Genomic DNA, 23,733 nt, shown 5'->3' with positions numbered 1-23,733 from the left:
ATACATACACACACACAATCTCAAGCAGTCGGCTACGTCAACAACCCTCATCTCCCGGCTTCCCGTTGCCAGCCCCCGGTTGAGCATGAATTGCGTGCGGCGCATGCGCGGGGCCCTGGCCGGGGAGGGGCTGACCGCGCCGCCTTCCCGCAGGTGGCCGCCGAGTACTTCAAGAACACCACGCTGCTGCTGGTGGGCGTCATCTGCGTGGCGGCTGCCGTGGAGAAGTGGAACCTGCATAAACGCATTGCTCTGCGCATGGTCATGATGGCCGGAGCCAAGCCGGGCATGTAAGTAGCCCTTGGGGTGCCTGGCCACCGCGCTGCCTCCAGCTCCCAGGGGACCACCTGGACAGGGGTCCTGGGTTCCTGGGTGACTCCAGGTGAGGGTGTTTTTCTACTAATGGGGACGGAATGACATCAGGGCTGCTGGGCTCGCACTGCTCCCTCTGGTGAGAGGGCCCTTGATCATGGAAGGGAGATGTCAGTGTGTGACTTTGGTGTTATTTATTATCGCAGTCTCAATCATTTCTCGGAGCCACGTAGACTTCACGGGCAGCAGGTTACAAAATACAAGGGGCCCACTGGGTAAAAGGAGATGGACCAACGTCAGTTGTTTCTCAGCCTTTTTTCTGGCCGAACAGGGAACAGGCTGGACAGGGAAATGAGTGTCTTCTTTGTTATTGAAGGAGATGTGGAGGTTTCCTCCCATCCACTCTGAGTTTTTGTTGTCACTGGTTCACACCGCAGCTCAGACTTGTAGCCTCTGACCTGGCATCTGCGATGCCCCCCAGGCCCTCAGCCTCAGCCTCTTCTCTGTGTGCTGTCAGGAATGCCAGGGGAGACACTGCCAGCCTTGGGGAATGTGCGGGAAAGTCGGGATTGACAGTTTTGTGTTAACACCACCCTTCTCTTCCCTTTGGAATGTGGGTCTCACCTTCTACTAAGACCTTTCTTGCGACCTTTTCTGTAAGCTGCCCTGACTCCTTTGGGAGTCCAGTGGAGTATAAATAAATAATATGGTTTCGGTTTTCAACATTAGTCATTTAGATGAATGCAGGCTAGGCCTTAAAGGAGGCTCCTGTCTCCCACATAACTACAGCTTATTTGGTGTCATTTGCCCCCTCACTCAGTAATAGCCTTGTACCCCACACTCAGCCTCCTAGGCACACAATGGCATCTACACATCACCTTGGGACTCCGCAGCTCTTTAAAACCTCTATGTACTCAACTCAAACTCAGGAATGCTGACCCCATTGCACGTCCACTCTTCTTCGTTCTCCCTCCCCTGAGCATGTTTCCAGTCCCTGTTGTGCTCTCTGCCTGCTGGTGGGGGTCCCGCGCAGGCAAACTCACGTTGCTGTCAGCCTAAACAGAAACACCACTAGGACTTTGGCCTGCCTGACATAATCCACACGATAGGTGTCCGCACATTGCGAGACGGCGGGGATCCCACCGAAGCATGGATGGTCTTTTATGTTGGCTTGTCTTACGGAAGCGAGAACACGACTGTCCCAACGCACATTGTATGTTTCCAAAGTCAAAGTGAAATAACTTGAGAGTTACTTTTGTTAGCGTTTTCCTCCAAGGGTTGACTCTTCAAGATCCTAGATGAAGAAGTGCACGCAGTGACATGGGACACTTGTGTGGCCTGGGGGTGGGGGGGCGCTGTCCTTTCAGCGGGTGGGCAGAGGGGCAAGTGGTGGGCGGAACTGTGAACTCTGCTTGGTCACTAGTAACTACTAGTTGGTGACATGGCCGCAGAGGAAGGACTGTAATGGTCCCCGAAGAATAGCCGTTTGCAGGGCAAAAAAAGAATTCCTTTAGGCACCAAAAGCACACCTCATTACCAAGCGAATGTCTGCAGAGCCGAACAATGAGCAGGTCCAGGCCCGGTGACCCTACGACCAAAGCTAGCCTTTGCTGGAGGAAGGGCTTTTTGCGAGCCGAGGCCATTAGCCCAGGAAGTGTGGTTTATTCATTCCACAAATACGAATTTCACGTTTACTCTGTGCCAAGCCCTGGGGGTACAAAGCGGAATGCTTGCCATACAACCCTGACCTTCTGGATACACACCCGCCGCCCCCCGCCCTCCCCAGCCCCTTCTCTAGACCGGCTCCAGGGGGTTTGTAGGGGGTCCCAAGGGAGCCCCGCGAGGGGAGCGGGGGCCACACCCAGTTGGTGGCCATGCCGTGGACGCCGAGCAGGGGCCACGCCCGGTTGGTGGCCGTGCCGTGGACACCACGCCTGCCCTGCCTTGCAGGCTGCTGCTCTGTTTCATGTGCTGCACCACGCTGCTCTCCATGTGGCTCTCCAACACGTCCACCACCGCCATGGTGATGCCCATCGTGGAGGCCGTGCTGCAGGAGCTGGTCAGTGCCGAGGACGAGCAGCTCGTGGCTGGCAACTCCAGCGCCGAAGAGGCCGAGCCCATCAGTACAGTTTGCTGGAGTTCACCTCCCCTTTGCCCCGGGCCCCTCCTCTTGGGACACCGCCCCGCTCAGGGCTGCCCCACACCCCACCCCTGGGCCCCACCCCACCCCTCGATCCCACACCAGCCCTTGGAACCCGAAGCCCCCTGGTGACCCCGCGTTCCTGGCTATTCCTTCCTCCCCTGCTCACAGCAGCCACCACTGCTCCTGTCCCCCAAACACTCAAGGGTTCTGACAACACCCTGGACCTGCCCCTGTCTGTAAGCCCCGCCACACTTGCAGAGCGGAGAGAAGGGCAGCGGTCATGCCTGCCGCCAGCAGGATATGCCCGGATTTCCCCCTGCAGCCCCGGCCCTGAGCCCCTGCCCTGCATGCTTGGCTCCAGCCTCCACATCTCACGTCTGCTTTCCTTTGCTACCGTAGGTCTGGAGGTAAACAACAGCCAGCCCTCTCTGGAGCTCATCTTTGTCAATGAAGAGTGAGTATGACTGCCCTCCTCCCAGACAGAGCCTTGCCAGCTCTATTCCAGAGGTCAGGGAAGCTGGCATGAGCTCCTGAACAGCTCTTTTAGGTGAATGGGCCAGGCTCACGTCTTGCCACACCGCCACTTCCCTCTGCCCTGATTCCCTCTCCATACCTGGGAACCACCTGCCAAGGGCCTGAGGGCAACTCCCTTGACCACAGGGAGTTGCAGCCACAAAAGAAGAGACAGAAAGACTGACTGAATCTGATTATCCACACATCTACCAAGTAGAATTTCATCGGAATTGGTGTCCCTAGGAAAATAGTACATGTAATTAATGGAAAACCATTCGCATAATAAATGTCACTGGAGATTCTGAGAGAATCACAAAGTATCTTCTGGATACCAGCTACGGTCTTACGAGGTTTGGCCTTGTCAGATGTGACAAGGAAAGATGAGGTGACTGGTAGTGGATTCGAGGACAGTTGATGAGAGAGCCGTGTGAGGGTGGAGAGAATCTAAAACGGGAGAAATACACCCCCAACCATGCATGTGAGGCAGATTCATTAACAGCTCATTTCTTCCAGAAATTCTGTATCAAAATGTGGTCTTCACAGGATACTGTGAATATTGCCTTTAAAAGTTGGGTGTGCAGCAGAGCTGAGTTTTGCAGTTTGGTGTCTTCTTGGGCAACGAGAGCTGCCCAACCAGCATGTGTGAGGGGAGAAGGCAGAAGGGTGGGGACGAGCTCTGCTCTCCCCCGCACTGCTGCCTTCAATCACCGCTCCCCGATTCCCCTCCACAGTCCTGGACGAGAGCTCAGGCAAACTTCACTGCTCTCTGGTTCTTTAAGGTGTTAGAACAGAATGAGCTCCTTTGCAGATAGTCAACAGTCTGGTCCGGACTCCAAAACTTCAGTCTCTCACAGCAACTCCTGCCTCCTGTCTCCCAGGCCTACAGGGTCAGAGTACCTGGGGACAGAATCCTCTTTCACCCTTCCTCCTCCCAGCCTCGGGGCCCCTGCCCCTCCCTCTGTTGCTCCTGACCTCTCCAGGTGTCCTCCCCTCTCTGACACTCCCTGGCTCTCTCACTTGCCAAGTGCCCACATCGAGCGTCCCTGGAGCAGTCCCTTCAGGTGCCCCCTGCGGGTGCCAGGCCTGATGGTGGTGGTGAGGCACTCCTGGATGACCACTCTCCCCACCCCTCGGTTCTGCGCTCCGCTGCCTCACTCCCCCAGAGCCTCTTCGTCCTGGGGTTGTCTCGGCCTCTTGCGTAGGGCCTCTGCAAGACGGCTCTAGCCCGGCCACCTTCCGTGTGCGCCGCCTGCCCTGCCTTTGTTCTTCTCCAGACCTAAATATATGTCCCCAGGCTCCGAAGCAAAAGTTCAAGTTGTCCCTAGAACTCCCTCAGCAGAGTGCTGGCGGGAGCTGGGCCATTTGCCGGGTGAGAATGGCCGTTTTCTGGGGTGGCCAGCACCTCCCATGCTCTCTGAGGGGCTCTGCCCTCCTCACCTGATTTGGGAATACCACTCTACTCTTTCCAGGCTAACGACCCTCTCCAAAGAATGCTTCCCTCCGAACCCCTTACCCTCCCCTGGGGTAGCCTGGACATGGCTGTCGGCCATGGGACTCCAGTCCTGCACACGTGTCCAATGTCTTCACAGTGAGCTCATGGCACCCACTGTCCTCGGAACTAAGACACACCGAAGCATGCAGCTAGCCCTGAGCGTAGCCAGTAACGCTGTAGTTCAGTTTCCACTTTCCTCTTGCTCTCATTTGCCTTTCTCCACGTGCAGCCCAGGCCCTCCCTGCTCCTGCAACCTCAGATGAGCATTTCACAAGTTTCTCCTCCTAGACAGTGACCTTCCCCGAGTCAGCCGGTGAGAATGTGGTCAGGGGCTCCGGGGCTCGTATCTGGTCGCACTGTCTACTCCGTACGTGCAGGTAGTAACACCTGCGCCATGCACCCGTTATGAGGGGAACGATGTTGTGAGGACTACAGTTCATAGTAAAGTGCTTGGCCCCTGAGAAGCACTCTGTGCTAGTTATTGGGAGTGTCAGCACTGCTTCTAAGGAAATGCTGTGTCCCCACAAACCCCGACAGCATCCCTGGAAGTCCAGGAAGCCTCAGGTGAGATCAGTGTTCTTTGTAGCTTAGGAAACCGGACTCTAGAGAGGTCACTTACACAAACACCAGTGGGAGCGGGGGGCATTCCCATCTCATGGAGTCTGGTCCACTGTTGTTTTCCCATTTCCTTTGCTTTCTTCCAGCACATCGACTGCAGACTTCACCTCTCTGATGCAGAACAAGGTAAGGCCTTGATTTTTTTCTGTGCTTTTAAGATCACTTGGATGTCCTTCATGACAGCTCAGGGACAGAGACGCCGGGCAGCTTGTCCTAGAGCCCAGGCGCAGCCACTGGTGTGAGAACATAGAGGTGCTCACACAAGCCTGGATGTGAGAAGGGCTAGATGGGCTCCGGGTGAGGGCCTGCGTACCTCTGAACCCCAGTCCTGAGAGGGCTTAGCCTCATAAAGTGCCCCTTAGCCTTTCCCTGGAAACCCAATACTCAGCCATCCAGATTTCCAAGAGACACATTCATCCTCAGGAGGATCCCCTGCAGTGGGGATTCCATACAAAAACTGTATTATAAAAATGGTCATATTTAGAGATTCATTTATTTACTTTAGAGAAAGAGAGCACACTCGTATGTGACTGGGGCGGGGAGCAGAGGGAGCAAATCTTCAAGCAGACTCCCTGCTGAGCAAGGAGCCTGAGGCAGGGATCCATCCCACAATCCATGAGATCATGACTTGAGCTGAAACCAAGAGTCAGACACAACCGACTGCGCCACCCAGGAGCCCCCAAAGGGTCACATTTGTAGAGGAAAGCAGAGTTTATGGCCTCACCTCTTCCCCCAGAACTGGTTTCACATCTTCTTATATCACCCCAAATTGTGATAACCAAACTGTGGACTTTGCTGTGGTGAGATTTTTTTTTTTCATTTTCTTTGTGTTAAAGAAAAATGAAGGATTCTTCATTAGCTAATGAAGTTGCAGAAAGTCAAGCTGTCCTACAAGGACAGAGCCATGTTCTGCCAAGTTTCAGAAGTCTCTGCAAATGGACTGCTTGGCACCCGCTGGATGGGACTCTGTGTCTTGGAGGCACAGTGGGGTGTCTCCCCACTGCATGCTCTCCGTGGCTTCTGGTCCCCGATGGCCACACTGCTGAGGCGTGAGTCACCATGGGGCGATTACGCAGCACCCCTTGAGGCCCCCCACCTCCTCTTCCTGACAGTGGGATGGTCTTTGTCCCCACAGAACGTGAATGGTGTGCCCACGGTCACCAGCCCAGTCAAAACAGCAAATCCCCAGGGCAAGAAGCAACGCCGGTCCCAGGTAATGGAACTCACCCCCTTGACCTTGTTTCCTACATAAAAGGCCTTGAGCTTCCCAAGGGGCACTGGTCTTGAAGTTATGAGGGCATCAGGCCAGTGTGCTGTCACCAGGCACTCAGTCCACAGACATGCCTGGCCTGCGTGTGCCATGGAGGTAAAACATCTAACCCACTCTTGATTTTGCAAGTCATTCTACCATTGGAGCCCCTGGTTTTATCTTCAACTATAAAAGCAGGGGGTTGGACTAGATCAGAGGTGTTCAGATTTTTTTCTCAAAGGTGCTTTGGGGACAATGCAAATATTGTATTTGAGTATTCGGAGACTGTACGAAAACTGCTCTTTTTGTGCAAATGAGTATTTTCCTGCTACTTGCTATTCCACTGGGACGAAATGTGGAAACGAGATAGATCTTGAAGCTGGCCTAAAATCGCAGCTATCACTTGTAACCCTTGATTTCAAATTTTTGTGTCCATCCAAATAATCTCAAATATTTAACATCCATCATCAGCATAAATAACTGCCACCATTTCTGAAACCCTCAGTAGGTACCAAGCACAGTGTGCTGAGCACTTTCTCCCTAGTCTTGGCGCAGGGAGGTAGCAGTCTGGAACCCCATTTCTGCAGAGGAGGCAAAGAGACGACATCATGTGCCCACGGCCTCAGAGCCAGTAGTGAGAGGAGCATCTCGATTCAAATCCAAGTCTCGCTGACCACACATGTCTACTTTCAGTTATAAAACAGACGTATGCTGATTAAATGCTACGTTATGTTTTACATATTGGAGGTCCGTGAAAATTTTCATGAGAAGAAAGGATCATGGAAAACCACTGGACCAGAGAATCTATGAGGCCTCTTACAGCTCTGATAATGAATTTCTCAGGAAGGCTTGCAAGGGTCCAGACTGACTTGGGCCCTCCTATGAGGTGGGGCACTGGTTAAGGGCTTTGAGAGAGGAGGCAAAGTGGCCTCTTCCCTGTGGTTTTCCCAGGGTCTGGCCTGCTGACATTTGCACCAGGTGGCTCCTGGTCTCATGAAGACTCAGTGAGGGGAGACCAGGCCTAGAGGGGCAGAGGGTACTTGTTTCTTATTATTATTCTTTTTTTTTAAAGGTTTTATTTATTTATTTGAGAGAGAGAGAAAGAGAGCGTGTGCAGTGGGAAGGGGCAAAGGAAGAGGGAGAGAGAGTCTTAATCAGGCTCCATGCTGAGCTGGGAGCCTGACACAGGGCGCGATCCCACGACCCTGAGGTCACAACCTGATCGAAACAAGAGTCGGAAGCTTAACTGACTGAGTCACCCAGGTGCCCCACTTGCTGCTTTATCTACACTGGAGACCAGAGGTCAGCAACCTCTGACCTTGAAAGGCCACCACCTGGGCCAAGGAGGGTGTGAGAGGAGCACCGAAGGCTAGCCTTATATGCAAGGGGAGGGGGAAAGTGGGGAGGCAAAACCAAGAGGCAAGAAGCAGAAAAGAGTGAGGAGAGAATCACACACTAGACTCCCTTGGCAACCCCAGGCTTCTTTCTCAGACACCTCCCTGTCAGGACCGTCACTCCAACTCCAGAGAGAACCGCCATCTTCCATGTGTCATTCACACACAAGGCGCAAGGCGGAGTGCAGCCAGTTTTGCTGGAGTTCAAGTGAAAACAGAACGTGCTGTGACTAACAACACAAGTAATACTAGCTTACCATTTGTCAAACGCCTGGAAGTGCTCTAAGTGCTTTACATACATTACTTCAATGACTCTTCACAACAATCGGGTGGAGAAAATAGGATCTTCTCCATTTTGCAGAAGAACAGGCAGCTCAGAGGGGCTGCCCACATTGGTAAACGGTAGAACCAGGATTGGGTTTGTCTTTCTGACACTCAAGCATAAAACCTTTCCACGGCACCATGGTGCCCATCTTCATGCTTTGTGGCCCGGACAGCCCATGCTGGGATAGAAAGATTCACTGGTTTTTCTCTGCTAGGAAAAGCCGCTGGTCCTGATCCCTGGCCCCAGGAACCAGGAGCTCAACAGAAAGTACAAGTCCCAGCATGACCAGATGGTCTGCAAGTGCCTCTCTCTGAGCATATCCTATGCCGCTACCATTGGGGGCCTGACCACCATCATTGGCACATCCACCAGCCTGATTTTCTTGGAACACTTCAACAAGTAAGTAACTCACCTGGCCAACAGATATCTACTCACCACCCACTACATGTCAGGAGCAGAATAAGGTGCTAAGGACAGGGCAGAAAAGGGAACTAGAACAGTTTCTGTACCAAGAGGGAAAAGAGACGATGGAGCACGACAGTTCAGTGTGACTGGAGTAGGGCGGGGTTCTGCTGGGAGAGCCCACGGGGGGCCACCCAGTCCACGGGGAGGACACACCTCCCCAAGGACGGAGCTATGGAAGCCACACGGGAAGCACGGGGGCCTGCACTGGATGAAGGGAGGTTTTCCAGACCAAGACAACAGCGAGTGGGAGGACTCCGAGGCGAGGGAGCAGAGCACATAAAGGAGAATGGTGGAGGGCAACGGGAGGCCAGGGAGGTGGACGTGCAGATCATGAAGGGCTTCTTGAGGCCCACGAGGGACTTTGGACTTCATCCGAAAGGCCATGAGAAGCCTTTGAAGAATTTTAGGTAGGAGTGAGATGCTCAGGTTTATAGTTTTGAAAGCTGATTCCGACTGAAAAAAATGGGAAAGAGAAAGGAGGCAGCAGGAAGACAACTTTGGACACCACCGCAGATGCTCAGAAGAGGGCTGGCGGTGGCCTGCTAACCCAGGCAGTGGTGAGGAGAAATGGTCAGATTTGAGAGAGAGGCAGAGGTAGACTTGACCCGCCTTGGCAGGATTAGAAAGAGTCTGAGAGAGCGAAAGGCCAAGTCTGATTGTCAGACTCATGGCCTCTGCAGCTGGGGCAACAGAGTTGCCCTTGCCCTAAATGAGCAGAAAAATAAGGAAATGTTGACGTAGAGGTTGAGATGTCCAGATGGATACACAGCTCTGAATCTCAAGAGGAATTTTTAGCCTAAAGGCATAGATTTAGAGACAGGGGCCTTCAGAACTGACTTCATGAACATGCAACCTGAACAGTCGCACTGACCACCATGCTCAGAAGGGCCCCACACTTCACTTGATGCTCTGCTCTCACCATCTGGAAATTCTTTTTTTTTTTTTTAAAGATTTTATTTATTTATTCGACAGAGATAGAGACAGCCAGCGAGAGAGGGAACACAAGCAGGGGGAGTGGGAGAGGAAGAAGCAGGCTCACAGCAGAGGAGCCTGATGTGGGGCTCGATCCCCCAACGCCGGGATCACGCCCTGAGCCGAAGGCAGGCACTTAACCGCTGTGCCACCCAGGCGCCCCTCCCATCTGGAAATTCTTAATCATTTTTGAACAAGCAGCCCCACATTTGCATTTTGTACTGGGGCCCACAAATTAGATGGTAGTGGGTCCTGGTGGGATGCATATGGAAATTGAAGCCAGGAGAGTGAAGGAGATCAATCACTCAGGGAGAATATATAGAGTAAGTAGAGTAGGGGCCATAAATATTAAGCTCAAATATTTAAAGTAGGCTGTAAATGAGAGAATAGTAGGTATCACACAGGGAAGAGGAAAATCTGCTGTCATTCTATCCAAGGGATAGTATTCAAGGAGGAAGGAGTGGGCCATACTGTTTAAAGTGGCTGAATAACTAAGCAAAAGAAGGACAAAAATGTGTCCATTCGATTTGGTGACATGGAGGTTACTGGTGACCTAGGCAAGAGCAATTTGGTCAAGTGATTGAAAAGTGAAGCCAAATTTCAGTGAGTTGAGGAGTAAGCTGGAGGTGGTTAGACAGAGTTGTCTGTGATGAGGACAGGTACGGGATGATAATGGAGAGTCGAGTGGTGTCAAGAGGGGTTTTTAAGATGGAAGACATTTAAATGTCGATAGGAACCTCCAGGTGAAAGGAAAATTAAAGATTTGGGAGAGAGGGGATGACTGATAGAGTGATGTCCCTGAGAACACAAGAAGGGCTCTAGAGCAGAGAGCAGAGAAACTGATCACAGACAAGAGAAGAAACACACTTTTCATTTTAGAAGGAAAAGGAAGGAAGGAAGCAAGGAAGGAAGGGAAGGAAGAGGGGGGAGAGAGGAGAGGAGGAGAGAAGGAAGGGAGGGAGGAAGGGAGAGAGGGGAGGGGAGGGGAGGACGGACCAATGAAAGGTTAAGACCCAAGTCCTCAGGATCTGAGTGTCACAGAGTCCTCACACCATATTACTCTGTCCAGACTCTGAATTTCTGCTCTCTAATTTCTGATTCACTCTGTGGTTGGGCTAATTCATATTCTCTTAGTCTCCTTCCTGGGTTGTGTGCTGGTACATTGAGTCATCACTGTGGCATACATGGACAACAGGGATCCTATGAAAGAAAGGTGCACTCCCTGGGTCGCCCCTAGTCTGAAAGTGCTGCCATGCTTCTTCTTGGCATTGGTGAACAGACCACCACGAGTTCATTCTGGCTGTGTTTCAAAAATCTACAAGTTAGTTGTTACACTTTCTAAAGTGCTATAGATGGGAATAGGCTCCCACATGTATCCACAAAAGTCTATTTAATCTAGTCTAAAAACCCATTCCCTTTCCTGGGTCCAGGAACAGGGCCTAGATTTCTATGTACAGAGAAGAGAAGACACAACAGACTTTATTCCTGTTAGTCCAGTACAGGCCAGACTTACACCCCGTGGTAGCCTTCTAGTTCCAAAAGCCCTTCTTTCCACCCCATCCCCCCATCAATGACCCACTCTGGCACTTAGGGAAGGCACAAGCTGTCACAATTTCCCAAGAAGCACATGGATGGTAAAGGTAAATTCCTGACCAGGCCACAGTGCAAAGAAGTGGATGTCCCTGTGATGACAGAGAAGATGAAACACTCTTACAACCTGTGTTTCCACTGCATTCTCTCTGGGGGGGGATTCTGCTCTTTGTCTTTCTCTTTTTCCAGGCAGTGCCTAGTGTGAAAAGAGGGGCAGTCTCCTCCCACCTTAGAGGTGGGAGAACCCAAGAGGAAAGGAACACAGGTGTTGTCTAGGCTAAAGTCATGACTCACATGTGGCCCACCATGGCTCCTCAGGAAACAACACCTGGGCTGGGGGCCAGAGCTCTTCCTGATGAATGAAGAGTCCTCCGGGTAACCTTCCTGAGACCCTAGGACAGCAGTGGTTGTTGATAAAAGATTTGGAGATTCCAAGTCATGGCTCTCCTAGGGGCACTATTAATACCTGGAACCTTCATGACACTCAAAAGTCCAAACTTCTCCAGAATTGGTGCCTAGCATCCCCCATCAAAGCTCACATTGCTTCAAGGACTTTATAAATCAAGTTTACCAGACTGCCCTTTCCATTCTCTGTTGTCCTGAAAACCAGATGAGTAAACTTAGTTCTGACTCTTTACATAGACCAAGAGCCAAACAGCTCCCGAGTGTTTCTCTTGAGTGCAAAGTACATATACTTCAGTGGTATCAAGTCTGGTTGCTTAGGTGCCCCTTCCAGCTCACTTCATGCTGCTTGGCTGGGCCCTGTACAGTTGCAGCAGGGAGATAAACGTGAGTTCTAGATAATGTGTTACCTACCATGTCGTTAGCATTAGCTCTGATGTCTGTCTTCTTAGGGAGCATTTAGCTTATCACCCCCAGGAACCACGTGGGAGTCCAGCCTTTTCTCATCACTGACCTGGTTCTTTCCCCCGCAGCCAGTACCCCGCTGCAGAGGTGGTCAACTTCGGCACCTGGTTCCTCTTCAGCTTCCCCATCTCCCTCCTCATGCTGGTGGTCAGCTGGTTCTGGATGCACTGGCTGTTCCTGGGCTGCAAGTGAGTCCCAGGGCCCCGCCGGCGAGGCAGCGAGGCTCTCCTGTCCATCCAAAGTCATGGCGGGAGGCCCGGGGAGCACCACCCGAGGCCGAGCTGCCGAGTAACCACAGAGGATGCGCGAGGAGAAGCCACTGGACAAGACGGGAAGTCAGGCATCCTCCAGTCTACCCACTCTAAACACGCATGGCCTCAGCGCTTCACTAGGGGCTCTGCAATGGAACGTTCTTATTTCCAACTCACTGGTTAAAGGAACCGGCATTTATAAAAAGTCTGAAGGGGAGGGTGGTTAATGTAGTTTCATTTCTCTCAAAGCATACAGAATAATTTGAACTAACTTCTAAAGAAATGTGACTCCAAGTAGGAGTTTCCTTAGGCTTAATTTGATAGACACGAGCAATTCATACGTAGTAGTTGCAGGAACTAACTATTCATGTACTTCTCCAAGTCATAAGTTAGACATTCCTCTTGCAATATTATTTCTGATATTAATCTGCCTAGCAAGCCTTTCTTCATGACCATATTTCGATCAGCCTCAAACACATAAAGGGAAGATATATATAATGTTTTGCTATTGGTCCATGGGACCCAAGATTCCCATTGCTCAGGGAATGTTCTCTGAGTTGCTTTTTTTTTTTTTTAATAACTCAGAGGCTACTATCAAATCAGTGATAACTGTATATTTCTGTACCTCCAGAATGTAGAAACTACCCCACGTAAACACACTCGCACAAGTCTGTAAGACATGGTACTTCATGTCAATACACCAGAGATACACCCACATGGACATACCCGGAAGCCTCAGGGAGAGGCTGAGGGGAGGCTGTGAAACCTGGCAGATAAAAGTCGTAGGCGAGCTGGGCTTGGAGAGAAGAGGCGACTAGTGATCACAGCAAGCCAACAGTTTAGCATTTGCTCAATCCTGACTCCCCTGGGCCTCAGAAGCACGTTTCCTTTATTCTTCTGCTCCTTCTTCCTTCTCAGTTTTAGAGAGACCTGCTCCCTGAGCAAGAAGAAGAAGACCAAAAGGGAAGAGGTGTCAGAGAAGAGAATCCAAGAGGAATATGAAAAGCTGGGAGCCATTAGGTAAAATTCAGCCCTTCACCCTCTCTCCTTCCCCCGGATAGAAAGCATAGCAGGTGAAGTGAGCACGCAAGCAGCCTCGTTCCCCACAGCCCCCTGAGCTGGGGAATTTTCGACAACTACGAATCCAGGCCTTTACAGATGCTTCTGAATTCCCAAGTCCGGCTAGTCCAGATTCCAGGTGGCCGCCCTTCCCCTTTGCCATGTTCCAAGCCCAACGTATAGCTGGCATGTGGGGGTGGATGGCGCGGCTGGGGCGGCCCGGGAAAGAAGCATGAGACAGCACAGCCACCCCCTTGGGAAAGGCCCAATTCCCCGTACAGTCAGCACCCCTTGCTGCTCTGAATGGGCTACCGCCGCTCCCGTGGCCACTGCTGGGGAGCTGGGGGACATCAGACATCATCAAATACAGACTTGAAGACAGAAGGCCCGAGGAATCACCACCCCCTCAGCCATTATCAGCTTTCCCCAGTGACCCCGCAGCCTATTCAGTGCCATTTTTCTCCTTTTATGGCAATAGGCAGGTACAACTTTGGGCAAAAGGATCCCGGTATAAGCAGTATTTTAAAATGTTTTAATTTATAAAAGGAATACCCATTCATTGTAGAACATTAAGAAAATACAGGAGAATATAAAGAAAAAAACTAAAATTGACTTCTATTTATTCAGTGTTAACTGTTAACAACTGTTACCATAATGTACTCTTCCTTCCATGCTTTTTTCGTGCAAAATTATATGTATTTTTGCTAAAATTCAGTCCAAACTGAACATAGTTTTATATCTTGTCTTTTTTTCACTTAGCATTAGACTGTCATTATATTCCCAGGCCATCAGCTCTGCAGCGCAAACATGATTATTAGATGCATCTCATTCGAGCCTACAGTTATACCAAAATGTATTTGACATCATGGAATATCACTGAATGTGTAGATTGTTTCCACTTTTAATGTTTAATTTTTAAATAGATAACATATCACTGTGCATTTCTGGTTATTTCCTTACATGGAAGGAAGGACCGAATCTGAGGCTACTGACATGTCATCAGATTCCCTCCAAAAGGTTGTAGCCACTCCTACCCCCACCAGCCGAGTGTGAGGGCCTTTTCCACTGCATTCTCCCTGGAGGCCCTACTCTGCACTGTGTAAACATAGGCTGCTGTTCCACGTCCACCCTTCCCACCTCGGCTTCTCTAGCAGATGCGGGTGACGTCATGTTGTCTGGCATCTTCTCAGCCCTCTTCCCACTTCTGCTCAGCAGCTCAGAGCGGTGGGGCAGCCACTGTTTTGTCCCCGGGATGGGGGCTCTGAACACAGGCGCACCCCACGCAAAGTGAAAAAGCAAACAGAAACCTCCCAGTTCCTGGAGCAGCTTTTCCTGTTGTATTTTATAGCTACCCTGAAATGGTAACTGGATTTTTCTTCATCCTGATGACCGTGCTGTGGTTCACCCGGGAGCCTGGCTTTGTTCCTGGATGGGATTCTTTCTTTGAAAAGTAAGTGGTACTGTCTCCTCCTTACGAATAACCCCCTGACACACACCCTTCAGGCAGTTCCCACCAGTGTCCCTCCTCGACTCGTAGGGGCAGCCATGAGCCCAGGAAGCACTCCATCCCCTTGAAAGTGCCCCCTTCTTAGGGAAGCCGGTATGGACAGTGTGTGGCATCTGAGTCTGGGGTTGGGACCTGGTGCTGCCCCGACCAGACCAGCCGTGTGACCTTGATCTTGTTACTTAAGCTCTTGGAACCTCACTTGTCTCGCAGGTGGCTCTGAGGCGTAAAGATCAAATGCCAGCTGTGAGAGCCTGAGGGGGTGGCCGAGGCCTTGGCAGGCAGAGGCAGGTAGAGGCCCCAGGGCCGCCCCTGCAGGACCCCCGAAGGCCGGGGCCACACTTCTCTCAGCTCAGCTTCTCAGAGGAGCAAAGACGCACACGAAGGTGTGACCCTTGCAGGAAAGAGACTCATCCTTTTCAAGTCTCCTTTATCGAAATAACTCCTGCCACACTAAGACACCTACCCTCACCAGACCCAGCCTCCAGACTTCAACCCTCGCCCACTCAATCCACCGCTGGACAGCACGGCAGCAGCTGCAGGAAGGAAGGCTGACCACCCACTAGACTGGGTCCTAAAAAGAGGCACTGTGTTCAGACAGACTGTCCCGAGACATCATGGTCCCCTCCCCCTGCTGATCCTCCGCCTCCAGCCCTGCTTGTCTCTTTGCTAGGAAGGGCTACCGCACCGATGCTACGGTCTCTGTGTTCCTCGGCTTCCTCCTCTTCCTGATCCCAGCAAAGAAGCCCTGCTTTGGGAAGAAGAGTGACGGTGAGAGAAGTTCAAGGGAAGAAGTCAGGGCTGGCTCTGGTTAATCATACCCCAGTCAGAATTTTCAGAAGAGCCCTCCCAAGGCCTTTTGAGTCCCCCCACGAGGGCAGAGCAGCCTCCCAAATCCTCAGTTCGCCCATTAGGCCCCTGTCTCCACAACCCCTACCCATTTAGGTTTCATCTGGCTCTTCCTCTGTCTACCTGTGATCCAGGGCAGAACCAGGAGCCCTCACTGGGGACAGAGCCCATCATCACATGGAAGGACTTCCAGAAGACCATGCCCTGGGAGATTGTCATTCTGGTGGGGGGAGGCTATGCCCTGGCTTCTGGCAGCAAGGTAACTCTTGAATCCTGTTCTTCTTGGGCCAAAGAGTTTTTAAGCAGCTTTACCTAATGAGTCATTTTGATTCTGGGGGGAAGATTCAAAGGTGCTGAGGGAGAGGTGAACGTTCATCCCATGGACCAGTACAGCCTGGCATGGATACCCTGTCCTGCCCCGAGCTTCTAGGCTAGTGCTTCTGAGAACAGACTTACAGATCAGCTGCGCCAGGGAGTCACAGCACATGGGCACTCCCACCTCACTGCCCAGCCCACACAGCCACAGGCACAAATTTATTGGATTTTATAGCCATCTCCTTCTGGGCATTTGACAGTGGTGGTAAGAAATGTGTCTCTAAAGGGTCCAGACACACCCCACATCTACACAGAGCAAACTGTGCCTCAGTCAGTCCATATGCATATATTGAGTCCCTTTGGAGAATGTGTTCTAAAGTTGTGCTTTAGACACCCCTGGGCTTGGACAGCACCAGTGACAGGGCACTCCCTGAGCAGGGAACAGAGAATTGCTCTTTACTTTTAGCTCAGATCTTCTGTATGTCTTCCAGTTGACTCTGGCTCTGTCCTCTGGAACCCCATCCTAGGTAATAATTATTAAAGTCATAAAAAGTTATTAGATCCTCTTAGATCATCTTCCCCCCCCCAACTAAAACTCCCTAGATCCTTCAACCATTCTTCAAGAAGCAGTGACTCCTTACCACTCTGGTCCCCCTCCTCAGAACTCACTACACTTTGCCCTTGGACTTATTCAAACGTGGTCCAGAGGTGGTCAGTCTACTGCAGAGTAAAGTAGTCATATTACCCAAGCCCCATCTCTCACCTCTGATCCAAGCACCAATCTGTATTTTTATGGAAGCTTTTATAAGGCTTCATTGGCAATCATGTCAACACTTATATTGAAATTGCAGCCAACTGAAACTCTCATTCTTTTCATTGTTAGCCACTATTAAATGTCCCGTCTTGCAGCCAATCCTGCTTATGTGCTGTTATTTCTAATTCCAAGTTTAAAATATCGTACCTCTTAATTGAATTTCAGTTGTTAGTTTAAGCCCCTGATTTTTTAAACCAAAATTTTGTATGTATTACAGATAGCATAGGTGTATTTTCTGTAAAATCTATTGACTTTACTAATTTTAATAATATAATTCAAGTATGATATAGGTGATTCCTACCAAGTTTGAAATAATTCAGTTTTGACATAAGGAAAATCCAATGTAAAATGTTTTCATATCAAGGTTAAAGAAAAAAGTAAGACTTCCTTTGTTGTGCTTTTCTAACTTGGCAATCTAATTTCTCAATTTATTTCAAATTACAGTATAAAATAGCTTCTGGAAAAAATTGCTATTAAATTTTTTCACTTTACTTTTGAGTACAGTCTGGATAATGTGATCAGTGGAATGCCATTTCTTTGTAAGAAGTACTGTTTCCACTGAGCTAACTGCTCTTCCTCCCCTCTGTCCAATGGATAAGGTGTAATGTGCTATAAGAGGTAACAATCACAGAGTTCCTGTAGGCCTCAAAGCCCTGTTCCAACCATGAATTGCTGTAGTCCCCACATGTTGGATTTGCAGCTCACAGGCCATGGAGCAAAAAGAGAAAAGAAAGCACTCCCAGGAGATGCCTGGGTGGCTCAGTCAGTTGGGCGTATGCCTTCGGCTCAGGAAAAGTCAGAGCACATCAGCCATAGAAGAGAGGAGGAGGAGGGAGGGAGGGCAGGAGAATGCATATGGCAACCTGAGGTTTATAGTACAAAAACTCAGCGGTGTCCTTTATTTTCTAAGGGAGGGAGGGAATCTCCACCATTGGCAAAGGAACAGCTTCCAACCAAAGAAGTTATTCCAAGTGGGTAATAATATTCATTTATTGGAGTAGATCTATATAAATTTTGCTAATGGAAAAGGTTCAAGAGTGGCACCATACCTTCAAATCTTGTGTCGTGAAAAAGCACTGGTGGATCATAGATCCTGATGTCAGCCATGATGAGACTGAACCTGAAACAGGCCGGATGGCCATGACTAGCTTGGTGGGCCAGCCTGGTGGCACCCTCCCAATGAGTGCGGCTAGACTGGGAATCCCTCTATGTAAAGCTTCTAGTGTTCGGCCCTGCCCACTGACTCCCCACAAACCACAGGAAAGGCTACTATCCAAAGATGTTGATAATTTTCCTCCTTTCACAGGTGATAAGAGAGCTAGATTTCAAAAGTAGAATTAAGGATTACACTGGGGAATCTGTGTCAAAATCACTGTTGACTGGATGCACAGAGTGAGAATGTCAGAGGCTGGAGACAGTAATGAGATTGAAGTTGAAGGGCCTGTCGCCCCAAAGATCTCCAGCCCCTGCCAAGCCATCATGGCAAAATCCGGAGAAAAATCACAGCCATTAGGATGGATGGCTCTCCATGCGCTGTGACGACTGCCCAGGAAACCCCGAGACTGAACGTTATACAATCATAAAGAATTTTCTGGGCTGTAAAAATGATCTTATCATCAAATCAGTAATGCTTCTGGGTCCTGTCTGCCTGAAAATAGGATGGCAAATTAGATGACTCCTAGTGGTTCCTTCCAACCCCTCAACGTCCCTGACCTTCTGGAGTCTAAGAATGCCATGGGGAATGTGCTCTTCCTCCTCTCTTCTTACTGTATCACCCGTCTCCCTGCAGAGCTCTGGCCTCTCCACGTGGATTGGGCACCAGATGTTGTCTCTGAGTGGCCTCCCACCATGGGCTGTCACCCTGTTGGCATGCATCCTGGTGTCCATTGTCACCGAGTTTGTGAGCAACCCAGCCACCATCACCATCTTCCTGCCCATCCTATGCAGCCTGGTGAGTAGGGCAGGGCGCCCAGATGTCAGGAGGAGCTGCCTTGGGCCCAGGGAGCAGTTCCCCAGCTGTCCTCTCTCCTCTGGTCACTGCCCCAGACACCACAGATCGGTGCTCCAGCGCTAGTTTGGAAATGGTTTCAGATTTGATAGATAGATAAAATTGTAGCAAGGGTTCTAAAAACCCTTTTCCAAAAGACTAGGATTAGTTTAGAGGCAGCCTGAATGGAAACAAGAATGCAGAGAATATCCTTAAAACCCTAGGATTCCAATTCCTCACAATCATTTTTCTCTCCTAAGACTTAAGAGTAGGGCCAGAGGAATAACTACAGAAAATGGGGGCAAAATGCTCCCAGAAGTACCCTTGGCTGTAAAGACCAAGACCACAGCTCTGTCATCACCACCTCCCCCGTTTCTCTGTCCAGGGGTGGGGGTCTGAGAACTGAGGCAATGCCAGCCTCATCCCATGGTCTCAGAACAATTTGTTATTCATGAATGAGGGGAGGGGAGCAACTCCCAGATCTCAGGCTGGCTACCCCCAAGGTAACGCACCAGACACAATGCTGCGTCTGTCCCATTAGTAAGCTGGAACCTATCAAATGAAGGCTCCATCCCCAACAAATTGATACCCTTCTCTTCTCTCTAACCCCAAACTACCCCCAGCCACTATCTTTGCTCTTTGCTCAGATGTCGCCTTCCACCTGCTCCCTCCATCATCTCATTTGTGTGAGCGTGGGAGTGCACTTAGCTAAAACGCGGCAACACTGAGGGTAAGACCATGGGTTTCAAATCCCATACAAAGCAAGCATCACCTAGAAAAACACCTTAGTTCTGCACCCCAAGGATGAGGGATCCGTACCTCAACCCAAGCAGCTTACTCATGAGATTTGAGTTTGAAGAATGAATCTCTTGGCTAAAGGATAAAATTAGACCAGCACCAAGAAATGAAACATCCCTTCTAGGAAGGAACTCAGAGCCCACGTTTCCACTGGAAGTGAGTGAGCAGCACGAGCCCACCCGGGTTGCCCAGCACTGTATGCCCTCGAGGGTAGTGATTTAACTGCCCCCACCAGCCAAGGTTGGCCACCACCAAGCCACCACTTAGAGCATGTTTGTGATTTTAAGCCCAAGAAGTGCAAGCCGCATCTCAGCGCTGACGTTTCTGTGAATTCTCTCTTCTCCTAGTCTGAAACGCTGCACATTAATCCACTCTACACTCTGATCCCAGTCACCATGTGCATCTCCTTTGCAGTGATGCTGCCCGTTGGCAATCCCCCCAACGCCATCGTCTTCAGCTACGGGCACTGCCAGATCAAAGACATGGTGAGTCATGGGTGCCCGCTTCCTGCCGATGGACAGGGACGAGTGGCTTCATAGCCTTCTCCTGAAGTTTATCATTTTGCAGCAGTGTCTGTGGTCTGTCAACACCCAGTCTAGTGTGGTCGAAAAATGGTGCTGGCAAAAAGGCCTTCAGCCGGTCCACAAGCACCAAGAATAGCAAGAATGTGCTCTCCCACCCTTATCCAGGCAGAGAAAGCTGGAACAGACACGAGATGCAGCCCAGGGTGAGGCGGCACAAGGCTCTGCCTCAGTTTCTTCACTGGACCAGTGGGGATGTTCACCGCAAAAGCCACTGGTTTACTCACAGAAGCGAAGTGGGAGAAACTGTAGGAACCTAGGGTGAAAGGTCTGATGGGACAGGACCCTCCCGTTGAACTCTCCCCAACGCCAGAACCTCTGAGGCAACAATGGCAAAATGAAGCACCCACATCTCATTTCTTAGTACTCAGCTGGACTCCCACAAGATGGCTCTGGGGAGACATCTGGTCAGATTGTTGTGTTGGGCCTATTTACCCTCGACCCCTCAACCTATACTCACTGCTGTGCTCCTGGATATCCAGGCCGCTGGGGTATGGGGGAAAGATGAAAACAACTCCTGATTACTGGGGCCAGGCTGTCTGAGATAGGGCTGTCCCCCTTGCTGAGGGTCTCAAACATTCTTGTTCAGTAAAGTCCAAACTCGTACCCAGCAGCCCTGTAAATACCAAACGGAGGAAAGGGAGAGCTTCAGGCCAGTAGCAGATATTCAGATCCTTTGTACCATTCAAACCGCTCATAAAGGTCCTCTGTAATACTTCAGGGAAGGGAGGGCACAGCCAACGCCCCTCCCTTCCCTCTCATCTCTTACCGCAGAACCCTGTCTGCTCGAGAGAGTTGAGCTCGGTCCCAACTCTCCTGTCCCCTACTTCCTCTCCTGGGTACCCCCACCATTCACCCCCTTTCCCCGCCATCTTCTCTGGAATCAAGTGATCAGCGACAGCGCCTTTCAAAGGCACCAGATGACAAGAGGTGAGCCAGTCGTGGGTTCTATTCCCAGCCCGGGCACTGACCTGAGACCTCCATTTCCTCACCTGCAGAAGACGGAGGTTCCAAATACATGCTCTGCTTCCTTTCAGCTCTAAACAACTTCAGTTCAGCCCTGTTAGAACCTGCCTCCTCTGGCTAGGGGACCTGGGCAGTTCTCCACGCCCAAAGCCCAGGGGGCAAGATAATTAATAAGTCAAGGGCTCTGGCCAGAAAGCAGAGAAGCAACACATCTAGTCACTTGCTTGGAACAATTTCCTAGCGTTCATTTTCCCTCACGGATTTCCCAACTTCATGCCGGCTAGTGGACCCGCGGTGGCCACAGCGGTGTGCTTGGTTCCTCCCTGGTAGGCTGCCAGCTACCCTTACTGTACATTTTTCCATCTGACCCTGGCTCTGCCAGCCATCCTCCCACACCCCCCTTAGCCTGTGTCACTTCCATGGCAGCAATGGGAGGGTTCAGGGTCATGGAGGTGACATTCCCTCAGCAGAAAGCAGCAAAGCTAGCATGTCTGTGTCACCCTCCCATGGAAGGGCTGAGCAGAGGCAGCTGACCTGGTTCTCCAGGTGAACCCAAGGCACACCACCTTCCATAAGCTGTTGCTTTCGGAAGGAAAAAACAGTTAACAGTGGCAAAGGCTTCATACAGTGGGGCCTCTCCTACAGGTCCCCTATGTGTCAGCACATTAAAGGCTCCAAGAAGTTCCTGCTTAATGCATTTCCCTATCATGTAGCTAACAGGATCCTTGCATAGCATAACTCTTAACATTCTAAGACCTGGTGTTCCAAGTACATGCCTCCCAGGCTTCCACTTGAGAGTGAGAACACAAGTGGAGACGGTTCTAATGGCTTCTCCCATCCTTCACAGTCCTGAGCCATCCTTGAAGGCAACACTCCAGATTCCAGGCAGTGACTCGAACAGATCAGGGCCAAGGCTTGGGTGGTCAGCATAGATGTGGAGCACTGGGGGATCTGTGCTGCGGCCTGCTCAGTGACGAGGGTGGGCTGCTTTGTGTCCTACAGGTGAAAGCTGGTCTGGGGGTCAATGTCATTGGCTTGGTGATCGTCATGGTAGCCATCAACACATGGGGAGTTAGCCTCTTCCACTTGGACACTTTTCCAGCCTGGGCGAAGGTCAGTAACATCACTGATCGGGCCTAATGTGAGTGGGCAAACGGTCCAACCGAAGGAGCTGCCAGCACCTAATAGAATCTGACCAAGAGGCCAAGGAAGCCACCAGGAGCACACAACCAACACCAGAAGATTCCGCCATCTGCCTCCTCAAGCAAAGTGCAGCAAGCCTCCGACAACCAAAACACAAGCTTGGATGTTCGTGCCTTCTGCTCTGCCCTCCTTCCTTAGCACCATAGTTCAGGAAACCCTGTGACCTTTCTCACTTCCGGTATCTTGGGCTCTCCACTTCTTTCTGAAGACAGGAAGAGAAGAAAACCTTAGTCGCCCCTCAGAGGCTAAGCCTCACAAACTAGCCTCACTAGGTTTATTCTTAATACCTTAACCGCTTTTTAGGAATTGAAGGGGGAATCCAAATCATCCTACCTGTGCACAGATAACGAAACCAGTTACATCTCCTCTTTCGGAGGAAATTCTGCCCCAGAATTTTCTCATCAGTGTTTCTATCCTTAAGCTCTCACCACAAAAAGGCAATCTTGGTAAGTCCTCTTTGTGGCAATCAGTACTCCTTTCTCATTACTTAAGCATCTCCCTTCAATGGCTTCTCTCTACCTTTGGCACCAAATTCCCATAAAGAAATAGTGTTCTCCTTTAGAAAGGGGCTGGTAGGCTTCTCTCTGTCGAAGGAAAAGTAGAGGAAGATGACACATTGAAATTAGTACAGGCATCCCCCGCTTTTCAAAAGTTCTAGTTACACCACTTCACTTTTACGAAAGACCTACGTTAGTACCAGTTGTCGCTAACTGAAATAAATCTGAAGAGGATTTTCAGGTTTAGGAGAAAAATGCATGTAGCATTCAGCACTGGTTTTGCAGCAAGCCCTTAGAGGAGCAGTGCACAACCTGAGCAGCTGGAGTGGTACCACCATGCCCCCTCCAGGGAAACACCTAGCATCTCAGCATCAAGCTGCCAGAGCTGCGAACACCTGTGCTTTGTCTTTATTTTGTGCCCCGTTAGCAAGTGTCCTAAGGTATCAGAGAAGCCTAAGAGAGGTTCTTTTTTGGGTCTGCCAATGCTCAGATATTTTTCCATATAAATGAATGGTAACTGCTGCTTTGCTCAATGCCATTTCAGCTTACGAAAGGTTTCACAGGAATGCTGTACTTTGGGATAGCGGGGGACATCTGTCTCTCTCTTCACTTACCACTAATCAATATCACTGCATTGGTTCAGTTGGGAGGGAGAAAAAACTCTCATACCTGTTTTATTAATGGGGCCCAAACTATCATTAAGACCTCAGTACTATTAATGATATCTGACTAGCTTTCTTCTGGATGTAATGAGGAGTTCATTCCTCAGAAGACAAGTACAGAAAGTTCCAAACTATCAGTCACTTCCTACAAGTCAATGAGTCCCTTGAGGGGAGAGAAGATGTCTTATGTTCCTTAACATCTCCAGCAACTTATACAATATAGTAAACTAACTACTCAATAAATGTTGCCCGTGAGAAAAATCACTTTGGAAATCAAGGCCTCCTGTTTCCTCCTGAAAACCATGCC

At 50.3% G+C, this 23,733-nt stretch overlaps 1 protein-coding gene across 1 annotated transcript in view; it reads left to right on the top strand.

Annotated features, from left to right (window-relative positions):
- The window catches only part of SLC13A4 (solute carrier family 13 member 4), a 39,557-nt gene extending 17,303 nt beyond the window's left edge, over positions 1-22,254 (top strand). The window contains exons 3-16 of the mRNA XM_019808334.2: positions 154-290; positions 2,263-2,435; positions 2,855-2,909; positions 5,165-5,204; positions 6,214-6,291; positions 8,261-8,445; positions 12,009-12,128; positions 13,110-13,211; positions 14,599-14,700; positions 15,428-15,525; positions 15,738-15,862; positions 18,522-18,683; positions 19,865-20,002; positions 22,067-22,254. Coding sequence (XP_019663893.2) covers positions 154-290; positions 2,263-2,435; positions 2,855-2,909; positions 5,165-5,204; positions 6,214-6,291; positions 8,261-8,445; positions 12,009-12,128; positions 13,110-13,211; positions 14,599-14,700; positions 15,428-15,525; positions 15,738-15,862; positions 18,522-18,683; positions 19,865-20,002; positions 22,067-22,204 — 1,653 coding nt within the window. The 3' untranslated portion in view covers positions 22,205-22,254. The remainder of the gene's footprint in view (positions 1-153; positions 291-2,262; positions 2,436-2,854; positions 2,910-5,164; positions 5,205-6,213; positions 6,292-8,260; positions 8,446-12,008; positions 12,129-13,109; positions 13,212-14,598; positions 14,701-15,427; positions 15,526-15,737; positions 15,863-18,521; positions 18,684-19,864; positions 20,003-22,066) is intronic.
- The last annotated feature ends 1,479 nt before the right edge of the window (positions 22,255-23,733 follow it).

This window comes from Ailuropoda melanoleuca, chromosome 1, assembly GCF_002007445.2.
Source record: "Ailuropoda melanoleuca isolate Jingjing chromosome 1, ASM200744v2, whole genome shotgun sequence".
Taxonomy (NCBI): Eukaryota; Metazoa; Chordata; class Mammalia; order Carnivora; family Ursidae; genus Ailuropoda; species Ailuropoda melanoleuca.
Note: the sequence above shows the minus strand (reverse complement) of the source record. Positions and strands in the feature narration are given on the sequence as shown.